We start from the raw sequence: 19715 nt of genomic DNA, 5'->3' as shown, positions 1-19715 counted from the left end.
TCACTCTGCAAGACCTCCCCAGGGACACTGCCACCCAGATGCTTGCTGTGCCACACAGCACCAGGGTGAGCTGGAATCATGCCTCTCCCATAGCACACAGCACACAGCACTGCTGACCTCCCACTCCACTGGGAGCCCCTTTGGGTCACACAGCACCAGAACAGCCACTGGATTCATGAGAATCACTAGCAGCATGAGACACTGCCAGGCACGGAAGGGCTTGTGGAAAGGTTTACCCTTTGCTTTTACTAGCAGTTATGTCTTCCATGATAGTCTTAAGTTTAAAAAAAGAAAGATACTACGCCTTCAGAGGTACCATTCATGATATTCAATATTTCTTCATAATCCCAGACAATTCTGTTGGCTTAAAGAAAAACAATACTGGGATCAGCGTTGTGACTTGGCTGGTTAAGCTTAGCCACTTCTTGCAACACTGGCATCCTACATCAGAGTGTGATTTGAAACCCAGCTCCTCTGCTTCTGATCCAGCTCCCTACTAATGTGCCTGGGAAGGCTGCAGAAGATAGTCCAAGTACTTGGACCCCTGCCACCAACAAGGGAGACATGGATGGAGTCCCAGGTTCCTGGCTTTGGCCAGCCCAGCCACAGCCATTTGGAGCCATAGTGGGAGCAAACCAGCAAACATCGATCAATCTCTTTCTCTGTCACTCTGCCTTTCAAATAAAATAAATATTAAAAAGAGAAAAAGAAAAACTATACCTTTAGCAAAATTTGAAATTCTATCTTTGCTTTAGATTATGTTTTAAGATTTTTCAATGTTTACCTGAAAAGCAGAGTTATGGGGTGGGGGAGGGGGGATACAGAGAGAGCACTTCCACCCTTGTTCACTCCGCAAATTGCGGCAATGACCAGGGCTGGGCCAGGCCAAAGCTAGAGCCTGGAACTGCATCCAGGTCTCCCACATGGGTACAGGAGCCCAAGTACTTGGACCATCAACCACTGCTTTCCCAGGTGTATTAGCATGGAGCTAGATTGGAAGTGGAGCAGCTGGGACATGAAGCAGCGCCCATAGGAGATGCCGGCACTATAGGCAGCAGTTCAACCAGCCATGCCACAACACTGCCCTCTTTCTTTAAAAAGAAAAATCCTTCTTGATACAGCCTGTCTAAATAAATTGTGAATTACTCACATGGAGCTGCTTCCTACAGCTCTCCTCTGAGGAAAGACAGCCTTTGCTGGCTATGAAAGCAACAGTGACACTCAGAACCATGGAATGAGAGGAGTCCCACAAGGCTGCCAACTGTCCCGGTCCTACAAGGCGAGCAACATACACGGGGTTGGACTGCTGTCCATGGAAGGGGAACTGACAGCCAGCCTGCTGGGGCCAGGACCTCCCTTCGGGCACTAGCGAGGGAGCAGTGGAAACAAAGTCCTTGAGAAATGTGTGCTTGCCAAGGGGACAGGGAACCAGGAAACAAAGCTGCACAGGACACGTCATGACTCAAAAATGATGACATGCGAGGCAAGTGAAAGCTTTAAAACAAAACCAAGCAAAAAAATTAAAAACTCAGGGCATCAAAGGAAGGCTTCCCTGTTGTACAAAACTGCTACACCTTAGGTCACGCAGTTTGAGGAAGTGAGCTTGGGATGCAGAAACACCTTAACACGGAAGCATCTTCTTCACAGAGCCCTTCGAAAAGCCTTTCTAGAGAAGGCGAGGCCAGGATGCTGAGTGAGTGAGAGGTTTGGGATGGACATGCACAGCCCCATCGTGGGCCCCGTCACTCCACGGCAGAGCCAACCTCCTTCCTGCCCCACCGCCCAACGGCCCTGAAGAGGAGCAGCAGAAAAGAGAAGCAAACGGTAACCAAAAAAGGGGAAGCGTTAAGGACTGGGGCACTGTGGAGCCTCCACACGCACACAGATCTAAACCTCACCAATGCCCAAGCATGCATTTCTTCCTGACACACTCAGATCTGATCCGGGACCCAAACACAGACCACACGGATGATCCAGGACCATGCAAAGTCTGTGAGCTCACTAACATTTTGGGAACAGCAACATGGAATCCTCACTAAAAGAAACATAGCAAAACAAGGACCACTGGAAAACATGCTAAACGCAGGCAGGTGAAAGCCTTCTGGAGAGGAAGGTGGTAAAATACACGGCTTTCGAGCGTGCCTGGGCTTGGGCTCAGCCATCCATGTGGGGTGTTCCCTGGAAGCAGAGGTGTTTGCTCACACACAGGCGTAGAGCCCCGCACACAGCGCCAGCCCTAAAACGGTCCAACAAAGCCGCGCTGGCACTACCAAGAGAAACAGCCAAACCTCAGCGCCCAGCAGTGCCTGCTTTCTTCTCCAGCACTGTAAGTCTGCTTCCGACATCCCAAGAAATGGAGGTTTCGGATGATTAAATCAGCAGCCGTCTTGGACAAGCGGACAATGTTTTTGCACCAGGGCACTAGGGATACAACAATGACAAAACCATCTCTTTGCGCTCACAAAGCCTGTTTTCTCATAGGGGAGCTGCGATCAAAACCAGACCAACACATCGCAGGGATCTGTGTGCCAGAGTGTGGGGACAGGGACGGCGAGGTGGGGATGGATCAGGAAGGCCAGGAAAGGCCTGCAGGCAGCAGCTCACGTAAGAGACCAGGATGGCCCACCTAAGAGGCAGCAAGAGAACTGGGGACTCCACGGCGTCAGGCTGAACCCATTCTGCAGGTGGAAGGGGTAATTCAGAGCCTCGGGTTAGGCTGGGTTACCCTTCATGAGATGGGGCAAACAAAGAGCAGCTCTGGGGAGGAAAGGGGATGTGGCGCATGCTCGGCCTTGTTTTGTATCCTGGGCTTCAGTACCTGTCAGGCTCAGCACCGGCAAGTAGACACACGAGGCAAAGAGCAGTTGGAAGGTGTGGAAAGTTCTGAAGGCCATAAGCCCTGAGATATTCAGAGCCATGAGATGAATGAGCGCACACAGGCAAGCTGTGCAGACTGAAGAAAACAGCTTCCAACTCAGAGCCTGGACCAAACACCAACATTTGTAGATCAGAGTTGTTTTTTTTTTTTTTTTTTAACAAACAAACAAAACCAGAAAGGAGAGCAAGCAGTGGGCAAGAAGACAGAAAGAAAGCCAGGAGAGGCGGTGGCTAAGGAACAAAGCTAGGAAGGGGCGCGAAGGAAGAAGGCCCCATTGGCCGCACCACACACACCTGATGGGTGGAGGCGGGAGGGCCCATGACAGCTGCCCTCTGGCCTGAATGACCTGCAAAGCACCTGCAGGAGCAGCGCTCAGTCCACAGGGTCTCACTCCAGCGGAACCCACACAGGCCGAGCTCCCACAGCAGAGCACAGCACTCAGACAGATGAGAAGCACAACTTCAGGTCTATCCCACAACAGGCAATGAAATCCTGTACATACAAAGTGCTGTCGTCACGGAAGGGTACCTGTGCGGTAACGTGCATGTCAGCTCGCTGGATTAGGCCACTGCATGAGAGATATATATACACTCACAACATCATGCTGGATACAGTACATAATATGGTTGTTGTCTGTCAATGCAAGAAAAAAACAGATGGAAGGAGCCGTGTGAAGAGGGGTTGGAATGCAAGTCTGATGGAGCAAGCTCAAGGGGAACAGTAACTGGGAAGTGCAAGGGAAGAGAAACTGGCTTGAGGTTTTGGTCAAGAAAGATGTTTTGGTTTTCAGGGTGGCTGCTAATGAGAGAGATGACAGAACGCATGACTGTCAATGGTAGGAGGGAAAGGAAGCCCGGCAGGTGGGAGGGGAAGGGATCCAGGCAAGAGGCGGCAGGGGCGCGGCAGCTGGGGCGCGGGCAGTGCGTGCGCCCATGCGGACTGGCTGTTCTGCCAGCTCGCGTTGCTTGCACTTACTCCGCTGAAAGACGCGGCAGCAGCGCTGGCTGAGAGCGAGGTCGGGTGAGCAGGCTGTCGGGGCTGGAAGGAGACAGCCTTAGGGACATGCAGAATTGCAGGGCAAGGGTTCTCTGAAGCTACAGGTCATGAATTTAAAGCAACAGCAGGGCCCTCCCTGCTCCTTCCCCAGCAAAAACAAGAGAGGATCAACTGGCATGTTCTGTGAGCTTCGTGAACTAAGCCGCCATTGTAGGTGGTTCCATCAACAAGAGATACTGGTAGACTCTAACCTGCTATGCTGTTGGGACTGGCGACAGGTGTAGTGCAACACTCTTCACACATTTCGAGACGCTATATACTTGGCAAGTTTACTGTAGATAACTTAGGAAATGCAAATAAGGCAAAAGAAAAGAAAGTCTTAATAGCATCCTTACTGGTTCTCACTGTGGGTTTGTATTTATTTACAAATTTAGTACACTTCCATACTTTTGAGTGGCTTACCTCTCCATGTAAACAACTCTTAGAGAGCAGGTCTCTTAAAATGTTCTCCATTTTCACTTTCTAGAATGATGGTTGTATAGTTAATCCCACAGATTCAAAGCCCACTGAAGCTTCCAGATGTCCATGTAACAGCACCCTCGTACCTAAGGAGTACCAGGGTCCCCACACACGTAGGCACCAACAGGAAAAACATACGATGTTAACATAAACAGCCTTTGGGCCTTTCCCACTTCCTTTCCATTACACTAATGTTTGGAATCTTCTGTACAGTTAACTCAGTTTATGTACACTGTTCATATATGTATGATCTTTTTATTTTAGAAAAACTAAGGAAATTGACAACTTATATGCACTGGCAAGATTCCAATTTGTAGTCACAGTGATAAATAAATATTATCAAGCTTATAGAATAAGGTAGGTATGAGGTAGGAATGCTAGATTATCCATCTCTATGGAAGAAACTGTTCCAACAGATCTCTGTGCCACATCCCACGCTGCTTTCCAGAGTCCCAACATCTGGGGCAGGCACATGGCCTACCACTAAGATGCAGTGTCCCCACGTGGAATGCCTGAGTTGGATTCCCAGTTCCACTCCTGATTCCAGCTCCCTGCTAATGTATACCCTGGGAGGCCACAGTGATAGCTCAGATAGTTGGGTCCCTGCCACATACTAGATGACCTGGATTGTGTTCCTTGCTCCTGGCTTTGGCCCTGAATCAGTTTGGTTCTGGCTGTTGCAGGCATTTGGGAAGTGAACCGGTAGATAGGGATTCTCTGTGTGTGTTCTGTGTATCTACTGTTCAAATAAATAAATAAACAGCTTGTTTAAAAGTCCCAACATTGGAGGGCCACAGTTGTGTAGTGGGTAAAGCTGCCGCCTACAATGCCCACATCCCATATGGGCACCAGTTCGAATCCCAGCTGCTCTGCTTCCAATCCAGCTCCCTGCAAATGACATAGGAAAAGCAGTGAAAAATCGCCTAAGTGCTTGGAGCTCTGCTATCCACATGGGAGACCTGGAAGAAGCTCCCGGCTCTGGACTGGCACAGCCCCAGTCTTTGCAGCCATCTGGGAGTGAACCAGCAGATGGAAGATCTGTCTCTCCCTCTCTCTGTCAAATAAAGAAAGAAATCTTAAAAAAAGAAAGAAAAGTTCCAACATTCAAGTGTATTTAAAGAGAACTCTATTGTACATATAAGAACAAAGTAGCTTTACTTTTTAGATTTTAATAAAAATCTGTTTATATTTGTAATTATTATATACTTGAGAGACAAGACAGGTAATCAGGAAGTTCCAATCAACTAGTTAACTTCCCAAATGAGACGAGGCAGGCCGAAGCTGGGAGCCTGAAACCCAAGCTAGGTCGGTCTCTGCATGGGTGGCAGGAACCTAATCACTTGAGATCACTGCTGCTTCCCAGAGTTGGTACCACAGGAAGCTGGAGTCAGGAGCTGGAGCTGGAATGTGAACTCAGGTACTCCAACACAGGAGAAGGACATCTCAGGGCTTAACCTCTGACCACCTGCCCCAGAACAAAATAATCTTAAAATCATTTGATTAGGTGCTCAATTTTTCAGGAATGAAACTACCATGCATACTGAAGGCAGATGAAACCTTGTTTTATTCACAAGTTTACCAAGAGTTGCTCACCACTGTAAAAGGTAACAGCACCACTGCCAGCCTTGCTGGAGACACTGACTGGCTAAGCCGACACTCTGGGGATTTATAGCTTAGTTTGGTGATCCCACATACACATCAAGTGTCTATTTCACAGGCCTTCTCACGTGGTCATTCCTGAGAATCTGTTGAATGTACAATATTCTATTAAGTACTACCTTCCTTTCATTTTGCTATGTAGCTAGTGCTTGAAATTTTGCACGCAGGCAACTCATTTTCTATGAACTTTATTTTAAAATAATAAAATAAGCATTAGGATAAATTGATTATCAAATGAGAAAGTATAATCTGTATGTTCTAAATGATCTATTATACACATTACATGTTTATATAGTTTTAAACTGCATAAAGGATACTAAATAAACGACCAAAACAGGAACAGCATAAGCAAACTAGATACTCTAAAAGCCTACTGATTGAAAGACCTCAATTACTGGATAAAAATACCTTTCCTAATTCTCTGTAGATGAGCTGTAGACTTGGCAAAAACGTGAGTGACACCAAGACCATGAAAGCAAGGAGCTGCCTTAGCTTTCAATATTCTGTGTGACGACCAGAAACAGGAAAACAAGAGGGAGTCCAGGGCTGCCAAAACGGAGTAAAATATGAGACGATTCCTCTCTCCTGTCATTTTAGAGTGTGCAAACTCAATAAAGAGAAAGGAGAATGCCTGCCTTGACCTTGGTGCCCTAAGGCAGGAGGACTGAAGAAAACGTCTCCTCTGAGAATCAGCAACCACAGACTGCCCACCACAAGGCTGTGTGGTCAAAATTAACACTCAGCGGTGTGGTCTGCAAACCTCAAGAACAGAACTGCTTTTAGAGCGGTCCCAGGGGCTGTACACACCTGAACCCACACATCAGTCTTCGCTTCACTGCTCTAGGACAAGCACATGTGGTGTCCTGCCTGACGGAGGGAACCCAGAGCCTTCACACCACCTTGGTTGGTACTGACACACAGCAGCCTGCCCCGATGGGGGCCTAAACACTCCGACCAACTTGGTGGGGGAGACATCTGGACCAGGGGAAACCTTGACTCCATCACAACGCCATGTCCCTGCAGCTTCAGAGGAGATTCCAACACCTGGCGGGGGGGGGGGTGTTTCCCCTGGGCCATGGGGGGGGGGCCCGTTCTCAAGGTGAGGGTCACAGACCCCAGCTTTGAATGAGATCAGTGCCTAAAATTTGGGAAATGATTTACAACAACCTCACCCAAAAAAACGTTTATCTTCAAGCCTGTGGCCCTCACCTACGATGTCAACATTTGAAGGAGCAAACCAGGTCCAAGAGGAACCAACTAAATCAGTGCACTGACCACGCTTAAACCCTACTCCCAACAACACACTCTAAAGGGCATTCTGAGGAGGGTGCCAGGGGAGCAGAAGGCAGGAATTACACTGCATTCAGTAAGCGTGAGGATGGGGCTCTGGTACGTAAGAGAAGGCCTTTGCAGCTTACATGCACACAAGTAGCTGGAAGTGAAACATGTTTCTAGGATTTGACACGAACGTTTGTAAGAAAAAGGAGGCGCAGGGTGATGAGGTCAGGAAGCAAATTTGGCCAAAGCATCAGAAATAATCAACCTGGTGTTAGCACGTGAGTGTCCATCACAGCATCCTGCTCCTCTGCATGTAGAGAACGTATACTGTAATAAAAGCCTCCCCAAGCAGAACCCAGCATGGCCCAGAAGACAGGAACCCTCAGGCCACTGGCAAAAACAGGAGTCAGTCCCTCAGTGGAAGTGAGCAGAGATGAGACCTCAACAAAACCATCCTCAAAACAAGGAAGGAAGGGAGACAAGAAAATCCTCCAACTAAAAACAGTGCATTCCAGGATTTGGGAGACTCAGCCAAAGCAGCATTTAAGAGGAAATTTTTTAGTCTTGCTCAGCTTCATCAGACAACAAAGTTTATTTAATATGTGAAAGTCAGAGTTACAGAGAGGGAGGGAGAGACAGAGAGAGATCTTCCATCCACTGGTTCACTTCCCCAGTGGCCACAAGGGCTGGGCCTAGGCAAGGCCAAAGCCAGGAGCCAGGAGCTTCTACTGGGTCTCCCACATGGGTGCAGGAGCCCAAACACTTGGGCCATCTGCTGCTGCTTTTCCCAGGCCATAAGCAGGGAGCAGGATCGGAAGTAGAGCAGCCAGGACTTGAACTGGTGCCCAAATGGGTTGCCAGTGTCCCAGGCAGTGGCTTTACCTGCCATGCCACACACTGGCTCCAAGACAACAAAGTTTAAATAGGCATTCACTTGAGTGGGGGTTAATAAAAAAACTAGAAAATACGTATCAATAAAGAAGAAAGCAAAATGCAATCAGGGTAAGAGCAGCATTTGAAGACTTTTAAAAAGAACATTTAACAGAGAAGACAAAGACCAAAGGTGTTTTGGAAAGGCTTTTAGCAAGAAAAAAGGAAAAATATTATGGATTAAAATGGCTTACCTCTGGATACCATGGAGATTAAATTCATAAAGATAATTATGAACTTTATTACTAAAGTTGAAAAAATCAGATGAAATAAATAATTTCCTAATATACAGGAATAAATACAAGGACAATTCCCAAAGTTCATGAAAAATGGCATAAAAAGAACTTTTGAAAAATTTTTTAAACTCATGCATAATTTTTCATCTTCCATGAATTCTTTGAAAACTCCTATATACATGAATTTCAAAAAAAAATTATGCACCCAAATAAAGTTGTCTTTTATTGCATTTTCAATAAAGTTTTTTAAATGCCCTCATATATGCAAAACTGACTTAAGAAGAATTTGATAACTTGATTAGACCTAGATTCACAAAAAAGATTCACAAAAAAAAAGAAATGGAATTAAGGTAATAATCAGGGGTTGGCAAAAGCTAAAAATCAAAGCTACATAATTCTTGATACCTTTACAATCACTTCTGCCAAACATCCAAAGAACAGGTGATTCTGAACCAAACTCTTCCAGCAAATTAAAAAAGAGTGAACCAGGGGGGCACTGGGCAGAATGGCTAAGATGCTATTAGGCCGCCATATCCCATATCGGACTGCCTCATTTAAGGACCAGTTAACTCTGCTTCCAACCCAACTTCCTGTTAATGCCCACCCTGGGAGGCAGCAGATGACTCAAGTACTTGAGTCTCTGCCATCCACAGGGCAGAACTGCACTGAGTTCCAGGCTCCTGGCTTCAGCCTGGCCCAGCGCTGGCTGCTGCAGGCACTGGGGGCATGCACAAGTAGACGGAAGAGCTCTCTCTCTCTGTGTACTCCAAATAAATTAGAAAAACTTTTCTTTTTTTCTTCTTTTTTTTTTTTTTTAAAGAGATGAGTCTACAATTCATGTTACAAAGCTCAAAACCTGACAAGGCTAACCGCACAACACTCTCATTCACGAACACTTACTCAAAAACTGAAACACAGGTTAGTAAACTGAATCCAGTGGTACAAAAACGGGTAATACATCATGAGGCTGGATGCATTTCAGAATGCAAGTTCAACTTAAAACTTTCTATCTGAAAAGGGTAATTTGCCTTAGTTACATAGTATAAGTTAGAAAACAACTAATCATCTTAACTGACAAAATAAAGGTGCAAGAGAAGATTCAGTTTCCGCTCATGATGAAAGCCTCCTAGCAACCTCGGGAAGAAGAATGTCCTTAGCCCAATAATGGGCAGCTCCAGAAAGAGAGGAAAGAAACAACAGCAAACGACAGATCACACTTAACGCTGAAACGCCGGAAGTCTTAATCTGATCATGGCTCAGCCCATACCAGAGGCTGGGGTTTCATTCCTGGCTCCAGCTTGTCTCCAGCTTCCTGCCAATGTAGACCCTGCCATGCAGCGCTCATAGCTCAAGTAATCGGGTTGCTGCACCCACGCGGAGGACCCGGACTGCGTTCCCAGCTCCTGGCCGTGGCTGGGCTTCTCGGGAGAGAACCAGCAGATGGCAGCTCTCTTTTCCTCCCTGTCTCTGCCTCTCATAAATAAATAAATAAATAGACAAACAAACCTTAAAACAGAATTAGTAAACGTTACCAGAATTTAAATGGTCCCTGGTCACAAACACACACACACAGTTGACACACAAAGTTTTTGTGCTTGTATGCATCAACAATGAGAAAGGTGATTTTAAAAAGTATACCATTTACGATGGCAACAAAATAAAAGGTATATAGAAATAGTCCTAACAAGTACAAGCAGCTCTTTTTGAAGAAAGCTGTAAAGGAAATCCAAAAGTCCCTAGAGAAATGGAAAGAGAAGTCAAGCACAAGGAGGCCCAGCGAGCAGGAACGTGGGAAGTAGAGGAAAAGTGGGCCCGGGAGCAAGCAGGCTGCAGGGCTCCACCTGCCAAGACCCCTGCTGAGAGGAGACGTGGACAGGCCACTCTCTGACGACAGAAACTACCAACCACGCCCCACACCTGTCTAACACTCTCTCTTGGTGGACAAAAATCAAAATAGCTGATCACCAAAATGCCCTCTGAAGTGCAGAAATTGAGTCCTGCCCCTCACTTCCCTAATCCCTCTAAGGACCTTCCAGAACCCAAGCCCCTTGTCCCACCTTTTCCTGATCCTCCCGGGACCCCCTGCAGCGCATCCTCCCTGGCCTACAGCAACCCAGCTGCTGCCATGACAAATATGTTCCAAGTCTGGTCGGTGTGATCCAACCAGCAAAAACTGTTCAAGAAAGGGACTTTCGTTGGCTTTCTTATCATTTTTTTGCAAATATTACCTGTTTCACAGAAGAAGATATAAAAAGAAAGGAGTCCATAGTCACAGTGATCCCCCTCCAAAAAAAAAAAAAGAAAACCTCAGGAGCAAGAAATAAAAAAGTAAGCAGGCCGGCGCCGTGGCTTAACAGGCTAATCCTCCGCCTTGTGGCGCTGGCACACCGGGTTCTAGTCCCGGTTGGGGCGCCGGATTCTGTCCCGGTTGCCCCTCTTCCAGGCCAGCTCTCTGCAATGGCCAGGGAAGGCAGTGGAAGATGGCCCAAGTGCTTGGGCCCTGCACCCCATGGGAGACCAGGAGAAGCACCAGGCTCCTGGCTTCGGATCAGCACGATGCGCTGGCCACGGCGGCCATTGGAGGGTGAACCAACGGCAAAAAGGAAGACCTTTCTCTCTGTGTCTCTCTCTCACTATCCACTCTGCCTGTCAAAAGAAAAAAAAAAGTAAGCAGACACAAACAAGTAAACTCCGAAAATGCAGAATGAAGGTGTATTAACCCTACCTGAAGTCCTGATAACAGCACTAATGCACTAATGAAGGGATCAATGGAAAAGAGTAGAAATCCCAGAATAGCACCAAACCAAAAGGAATTCCACAAATGATCAAAGTGGCATCTCCCATCATTAGGACAGATACTGCTGCAATGGTTTATGTGCCGACTTGGAGGCTGTTTTTAGCTGAAATAAGCGATTCAGTTGGTAGCTTTGGGTTCAGCAGCTTGTCCTCTGGAGCTAGTCTGCAGGGGGTGGCTAGAATGAACAGCAAGAGGGAGGGAGGGCTCCAGTAGCCAGACTCCGCACTGCACCTGCACCGCTGGCCCTCCCAGGTCTCCAGCCTGAAGCCCTGCACCATAGCAACGGCTATGGCTCCAGCCGCCCGGCTCCCATGGCTCACACTGCCCATTTTGGACTTACTTGAGCCAATTCCTCACAATAAGTTTATTTCTGTATGTTTAGATGCACACATGGATTCTGTTTCTGTGGAGAATTCTAATACAGCATCAGCTAATACAAGAGCCTTGGGGCCAACACTGTGGCATACTGGGTGAAGCTGCTGCCGCAGGGCCGGCATCCTATGTGGGCACTGGTTCAGGTCTCCACTGCTCCACTTCTGGTTCAGCTCACTGCTATAGCCTGGGAAGGCAGTAGAAGATGGTCCAAGTGCTTGGGCCCCTGTACCTGTGTGGAAGACCCGGAGGAGGTTCTTGGCTCCTGGCTTTGGATTAGCGCAGCTCTGGCCATTGCAGCCATCTGGGGAGTGAACCAGAGGATGGAGGACTTCTCTCTCTGTCTTTCCCTCTTTCTATAAATCTGCCTTTCAAGTTAGAAAAAAAAAAAAAAAAGAGCCTACACAAGAAAATATATTTAAATATCCAAGTATCCATCCAGTAAAAACAATTAAAATTGACCATACCCATACATCTCTCCACTAATTATGAGCAAACTGTAAAAATATGTATCTGAAAATACTATAAACAAGAGTTCTGTAACCTGGCAGTAGGGAAGATCTTTTAGATATACATTAAAGATAAATTCAGATATCAGAGAAGAGAGTGATAATTTTGACTAGATAATTTTTTAAATATTTATTTATTTATTTGAAAGTCAGAGTTACAGAGAGAGAGAAGGAGGTGGGGGTCTTCCATCCACTGGTTCACTCCCTAACTGGTTGCAATGGCCAGAGCTGGGCTGATCTGAAGCCAGGAGCTTCTTCTGGGTCTCCCACATGGGTGCAGGGGCCCAAGGACATGGGCCATCATCTACTGCTTTCCCAAGCCACAGCAGAGAGCTGGATCAGAAGTGGAGCAGCTGGGACTTGAACTGGCACTCATATGGGGTGCTGGCACTGCAGGTGACGACTTTACCTGCTACACCACAGCACCAGCCCCTTAACAAGATAATTTTTAAAAAAACTATTAGACATGACAATAAACCCACTATCACTGTCCAAAGATAACTGAAAAGATTAAGGGTGGAAGGATACTATATCATAGACAAATGTTCAATCTCTCTAATACATAAAGAGTTTTTATAAATCAATTTTAAAAGACCAAAAACTAAAAAAATTCAAGATGAAAAAAATGTCAATGTACACTCTAGAAAAAAGAAAATGAAAACACAAATGTGTAAGAACACACTACATGATACTTTTTAACAAGACAAATGTAAACTAAAACATTTGTTATCAGATTGGTAAAAATCCAGAAGCTTCATAAAACCATGCACTGGGGCGAGCACTGGGCACCAGTTCGTGTCCCAGCTGCTCCTCTTCCAATCCAGCTCCCTGCTAATGGCCTGGGGAAAGCAATGGAAGATGACCCAAGTGCTTAGGCCCCTGCACTCGCATAGGAGACATGGACAGAAGCTCCTAGCTCCTGGCTCTGGATGGGCCCAGCTCCAGCAGGTGCAGCCATCTGCAGAGTGAACCAGCGGATGGAAGACCTCTTTCTCTGTTTCTCCCTCTCTCTCTGTAACTCTGCCTATTGAATAAATAAATAAATAAAAATATTTAGAAACAAAAAACATGGCATTGACATGTATAGGGAACATCTCACATAGATGGTGGGAATAAAACCAGTAAAACGTCTATGAAGAGCAATCCTAAACTTACCAGAATTAAAGTTGCACATAGCCTCTGGCCCAGCAGCGCTGAATCTAGGAAGTCATCCTAGAGACATGGTTGCTTTATGAAACCTCACAAAGGCAACGACATAAACTACAGCAGCATGTTTCATTTTCAAACTAGAAATAATCTCAATGTCCATCAGAAGAAACTAAACATACTATGGTATGTCAACAATATGGAATATAACTATAAAAAAGAATTGAGGGATCACTTCATGGACTTTTTTGAAAAGCTTTCCAAAAAATAAATTTAAGTGAGTTGAGAAAGGGGATGACCAAAAAACCCAGAAGAATGAGTATGGTACGCTGTAGTACGCCATCATTCGCACAAAAATAGGGAAAAAAAAAACAAACTACATCATGCTGCTTAGGGTAGGTAGTGAAGTGGGCAAGGGCAACTAGGACTAGAGACTTTTGTCTAGATACTCCCCTTGCTTTTTTTGCTTTTTTTTTTTTTTTAAAGATTTATTTATTTGAAAGTCAGAGTTACACAGAAAGAGGAGAGGCAGAGAGAGAGGTCTTCCATCTGATGGTTCACTCCCCAGTTGGCCGCAACGGGCCAAGCAGCGCCGATCTGAAGCCAGGAGCCAGGAGCTCCTTCCAGGTCTCCCACGTGGGTGCAGGGGCCCAAGGACTTAGGCCATCTTCTACTGCTTTGTCAGGCCACAGCAGAGAGCCGGATTGGAAGTGGATCAGCTGGGACTTGAACCGTTGCCCATATGGTATGCTGGTACTGCAGGCGGCGGCTTTACCCGCTAAGCCACAGCGCCAGCCCCTGGATACTCTTCTTTCAATTTTTGAAACATGTGAATGTATTGATTGGTCAAAATATTAAACATATTACAGCATGTTAAAAGTTAAAGACACACAATGAGGTATCTTGATAAAATTCTGAGACCATCTTTTGTACCAATCACATAACAAAACACACAGAGTATACCTGGTGCCTGAATGCTTCAAATACAACTGAGGCACGGGGACAGAGGGTTAAACTGTCAGGAAACACCATGTCATACTGGAGCATCCAGGCTCCATCCCTGACTCCAGTTTCCCGCTAACGCAGACCTTGGGAGGTGGCAGTGTGGCGGTGATGGCTCAAGTAACTGAGTTCCTACAGCCCGCGCTGCAGACTCGCATTGAATTCCTGGCTACTGGCTTCAACACGGCCGGGTCTCAGCTGCTGTAGGCATTTGGGGAGTGAACCAGTAGATGGAAGCTCACTTGCTCACTTGTTCTGGCTCGCTCTCTCTGTTTCAAATAAATAAGTAAATTTTTTTTTTTTTTTTTTTTTTGGATAGGCAGAGTGGACAGTGAGAGAGAGACAGAGAGAAATCTTCCTTTTTTTGCCATTGGTTCACCCTCCAATGGCCGCCGCAGCTGGCGCGCTGCGGCCGGCGCACCGCGCTGATCCGATGGCAGGAGCCAGGTGCTTTATCCTGGTCTCCCATGGGGTGCAGGGCCCAAGCACTTGGGCCATCCTCCACTGCACTCCCTGGCCACAGCAGAGAGCTGGCCTGGAAGAGGGGCAACCGGGAAAGAATCCGGTGCCCTGACCGGGACTAGAACCCGGTGTGCTGGTGCCGCAAGGCGGAGGATTAGCCTAGTGAGCCACGGCGCCAGCCTTAAATAAGTAAATTTTAAAAGTCAAGAGATTCTGTATGAAGGAATGTTCTGATTTTTATAAAATACTGGCTGATTCAATTCAATGTAGTTGAGAGTCTTAGGTTTTAAAATGTATATGAATATAGTATTACAAATTCTTAAAATCTGGCTTGATTTTGATAATATTCTAATAATAATTTTTACTTTGTTTTAGGATTGAATTGGGGAAATTTTGGTTTTGGAGTGCTAACTGTCTCTACAGTGTCATATTTCAATTCTTGGAGAAATTTTCTCAATCTGTCAAAGCCATGAAACACCAGGACTCTTCCTGTCACACCAGACCACCTGATTAGGACATCTATCCCCAACCTCTACCTCTTGGTCCCACATGAGTTTAATGAGAGTTTAAAAATTCTCAACCATTCTACAGATAGGCGGTTTGAACACTAGAAAAACACACCAATGTACCCTTGAAAGAATGTGCGGTTTCACTCAAAATATTTTTAAATGACCACATTTACAAAAGAGTCATCATTAAATGGTATTTCTTATCATAATTGAAATAATTATTAAAATAATTATCAATCAAAATATAAGATAGCCCTAAACTAAGCACATAAAATAACATTCAGTAAAGGAAGATTCCTCCTGTAGGATGTTCTAAAAATTTAAGTGTGAAGGATATTCAATAACTGATTGCCATGTGCTGCAAGTCATCAGTGAATGCTTCATAAAGGAAGTCAATTTTGAACTTGGCCTTGAAGGAAATGACAGGCACGCGGAATCCTTAATCAAACTGGCTTTATAATCAGAGATTCATTTCAGCACACTAAAGTAAAATGAAAACTGTAATCGCTCTTATGAGTCCTCAGGTTTTGATGACTTGACAAAACATTCCATATCTACAGATAAGTTCAGTGAGGCTCTGAGCCCTGCTTTAAAACGCTGCTTAATCACAAACCCAGATACAGTCTCTCACTTGAAAAGAACTGATACTTAAAGTGTCTTCAAGTTTTCAGACACTTTAATAAAGCACTGGACCAGATAACTCTGAAACATTGTACATCGCCATCTCCCCAACCCCAGATCTGTCACCAGAATTCTGAAAACACAACTACCAAAACCAAGAATGGCACAGAATCGTGAACCTCAGCCGCTGTTTTAACAGGCTCACCTTAAAGGCATAAGCTGGCTTTAGTAAGTCCTTTGAGAATTGACCTCAACAAACCCAAGCAAATACTTAAGAAATCAGCTGAATGTATTATAATTAAGGCCCATACACTGATAAATTTTTGCTTAATGCCAACAATTATTCAGGCCAAATAAGATGCCCTTTAAAAATGAAAAGTCAAAGCCATGTGTCCCTCCTGTTTTCACCAAAGAGAAAGGTTAAAATGGAATTCTATGTTGATGCTAAGGACTGGACATGCGTGCTTGCAAAGTCTTATCTGGATTCCCAGCAAGAGTCCCTTGCTTGGGCCTCCTTTTCATGTCACTCATGAGTGATAGTTTCTAAAACCAAATCTAAATCTGCGTACCAAATGCATATGCATTACCTTCCTACAAATCATGTATGCTGAAATATATGCCCTAATTACCTAAGAGAGTATTCAATGAGGCGAATTTAGACTAGAAACTGCTTGATATAGATAAGAACACCATTCCTGTTAGCATCTTAACATACAGTAATTGAGGTGATGCTCTCCTGAGTTTGCAGGAGGAGAGTAACAGTGTCAAAGGCAACAGTGTTTGAGGCAGTGCACTTGCCCGGAAACAGAAACAAGACAAGGCCCGAGGAAAACAAGGACCCCTGATGAAGCCCTTCCCCTGAACACTTCCACAGAGACGCGGGCACTTCCTTGAGACTCACAATGCAGATGACAAGCGACCCAAGCTGGCTGTCACGAACCAGCATGCAAGCAGCTATTAAACACGTCGCTCTCCCTCTCAGTCTCAGATAGGGACAGAGGAGAAGCAGAGAGCAAAGGGCCGGAAGGGAGGGAGAGCAGACAGGGAGGGAAGACAGGTGAAGCTCTAGTTTTGCATTTAATCAAAACCACCTTTTCCCACCAAGAACACAATTCTGAAGACAGGACAAGAAGACTTTCGGAGCCCGGTCTGCCTTGAACACAGACCTGGAGGAGAGAACGGGGCCTGGGAGCAGGGGGCTGTGCTCACCTGCTGCGGCTGGTACCTCTGCTGGGACTGGGCCGGCAGATACTGCGCCTGCGGCGGGAGGTGCGGGGGCTGCGGCTGCTGGTTGTAGTAAGGCTGCTGGCCCTGCTGGCAGTAACCGCTCACACCTTGCTGTCCATACTGAGGTGGCAGCTGTCAAAAAGTCAAGCAAAGCAAATGAGAAAATAAAAACGTGCAATTAAATGAAATCAAATATGGTTTCAAGTCAGCAACATATAGTGAGTTCTTTGCTAGGCAACTGAGTTCAATATTTTTAATCTTCTTCATTAGATTAAATCGACATGCTGCCTTCTACTCACATACCATCAATGAAGTCAAAAGATAACATGACTATGCCTTTAAAGCAATCATATCTTGTGAAATATTAAGTATTAATTATATCATAAAAAGTAAACAGGGGAAAAAGGCTTCTAACACTAACATCAATGCCTGTGCTGAGAAGTTGAAGAGGCATCCCCTGCCACACTGCAAATGAAAATAAACTCCCACATCCGAGTCAACTCACTGAGGCGTCGCAGGATGCGTGAGGTCTGGGTGTTCCCCCTGGTACAGAACAGCCACTCACAGCAGAGGCACACCAGCGATGTCAGCAACTGTATACTTATGCTAAAGACACTTTCCTTTGAGACAATACCAATTCTACCAAACAGTACAGCCACCGATATGAGCTCCTGAAGAAAGGTACTCTTACCTAGCAAAGGGTTATTACCATTTCATGAGTTGATAAAACAACCTCAGTGAAGTGCCGTGCAGTGCAAATGCCAGGGGCATAGTCAAAAGCTCTGGCCACCTCGACCTTACAGGAGTCAAGACCTTGACCGCAGTGCCAGGGGAAGGTCCTCTGCCATGCAACGGATACACCGTCCATTGATCATATTTCAAAATCGTTTTCAATGAGGAATCTAACAACTGCTTTCCCCCTCCTAATGGGGAGAGGGAGCATGAAAGAGAAAGGAAAACAAGACACACCAGGTCGGCAGAAAGCACCTTGGAGCTGAGAATGGGTGACATCCCAGGGCCCAGCTGAGAGTTCCAGACCTGGAGCCCCAGGGGCCCACACTGCAGTTAAGTGGGGTACCACGCGGCCACCCAACCACCAAACTCACGGCGGGAAGAGGGAGGAATGGTTGAGAGGACAATTACCAACACCTGCTCTCGGACGTCTTAGCACAGGCTCTCCCAGAAACAGTGGGCAAAGGGCAAAAAGGCGCGAAGTGGAAGTCGCCGTTTCTCCTGACCCAGGCCCGCTCAGGACCCAGCCCTGCCATAGCAATCGCAGACAGTGTGGATGACGCGCCTCTGGCGGCACAGAGCAGACAAGTGTGCGCTGTGGAATTCCTTGCTTTTATTTATCCTACACTTTGATACTTGATACTTCATAATGAATGTATGTCCCTGCCATAAGCCAAACTCAAGAATTTCCACAAAACACAGCTCCACATGCTGGAATACCATGCACCACCACCACACATCCTCCCGCTCAACACCCATATGTCTGATTTGATATCTAATACTATCTTTCACACAAGCATGTCTGCAGTTTGATTTGAAGCAGTTAGGATAACACTTTCTGCCAGTGTTAAAATGACTGCAAAGCTCCGTCAACACAGCCCGCAACTCCCCTAGGAACTGCACTTTACTATGTTGGCTTTCCGGTTTACAGAAACCCTTACGCACAATATGGAAGTGTTACTTGGGGAGGGGGGCCCTCTTGCCTACGCCAGATTACAAGAGGACATATTGTAGGAACCGACTAACACGACAGCAGGCACAAACTTCCAGAATCATTTACTGTCTCTTCCAATGGCAGGAATGTGGGCAGCTCAGGACGGGGAGGACGTGTGCGAGCACAGGCCCACCTTCAGTGGAGACACAAGAACAGTGGACATCCTGGGCAACCTGCCAGGGCGACCCCAGCCTACAGGTCTACTCCCCGGTTCTTACTAACGTCCCCCACCATGAACAGCCTGGTGGCTGTTCTTTCAGATACAAGGTCTAATTTGTTAGCTTGAACCAACATCACTGGTGCCTCACTCTGTAGGCCACAGAGGGTGGTGCGCTCAGGGCACCCTCGCGTGTACCGGCTGGATCTCGTCTCGGAGGGAGCCCCCAGCAGCAATACTTCCTGAAATCCAGCTCAGTCGCGAATCTCTGTGTTAGACAGCCATGAAATCTGAGCCCAGTTCCTAGTCCAGCTCGGCTGTGTGAATATGGTTGACCTTACATCTCCAGCTGTACAATGAGCTATGTCCTCTATTCATTTATTGACACTGTCATCAGAAAAACAATAACCTTTCTTGGAAGTTGACAGCAATACTGTTACTACTTCAGACTAAACTATAAGTTAAAAAGTTTGCTATCTCTAAAATATTCATTATTTTAAGTGTTACCTTTAAAAACCAACTTCTGAATATAATATTCACCTGCCTGAAACTAATGTCTAATGCTTTAATAATCATTTTATTGGTTTTGTTTTAAATGATTTATCTGCCAGGTGTTCAAATATCTATCTGCTTCTGAGACCCCGTAAACCACAGCATCATCCCCATGAACGTGAATCCACAGGGCCGCAGG

General features: G+C 46.0%; 1 protein-coding gene across 2 annotated transcripts in view; it reads right to left on the bottom strand.

Moving 5' to 3' along the window:
- ARID1B (AT-rich interaction domain 1B) overlaps nt 1–19715 on the bottom strand; it is a 437948-nt gene that overhangs the window by 290987 nt on the left and 127246 nt on the right. For both annotated transcript variants that reach the window (XM_062186972.1, XM_062186973.1), the window contains exon 3: nt 17124–17273. In XM_062186972.1, the coding sequence (XP_062042956.1) occupies nt 17124–17273 (150 nt within the window). The remainder of the gene's footprint in view (nt 1–17123; nt 17274–19715) is intronic.

The sequence above is a fragment of the Lepus europaeus genome, chromosome 3 (genome assembly GCF_033115175.1).
Source record: "Lepus europaeus isolate LE1 chromosome 3, mLepTim1.pri, whole genome shotgun sequence".
In the NCBI taxonomy this organism is placed as follows: domain Eukaryota; kingdom Metazoa; phylum Chordata; class Mammalia; order Lagomorpha; family Leporidae; genus Lepus; species Lepus europaeus.
The sequence above is the reverse complement of the archived record's forward strand: the minus strand, read 5'-3'. Positions and strand labels throughout refer to the sequence as shown.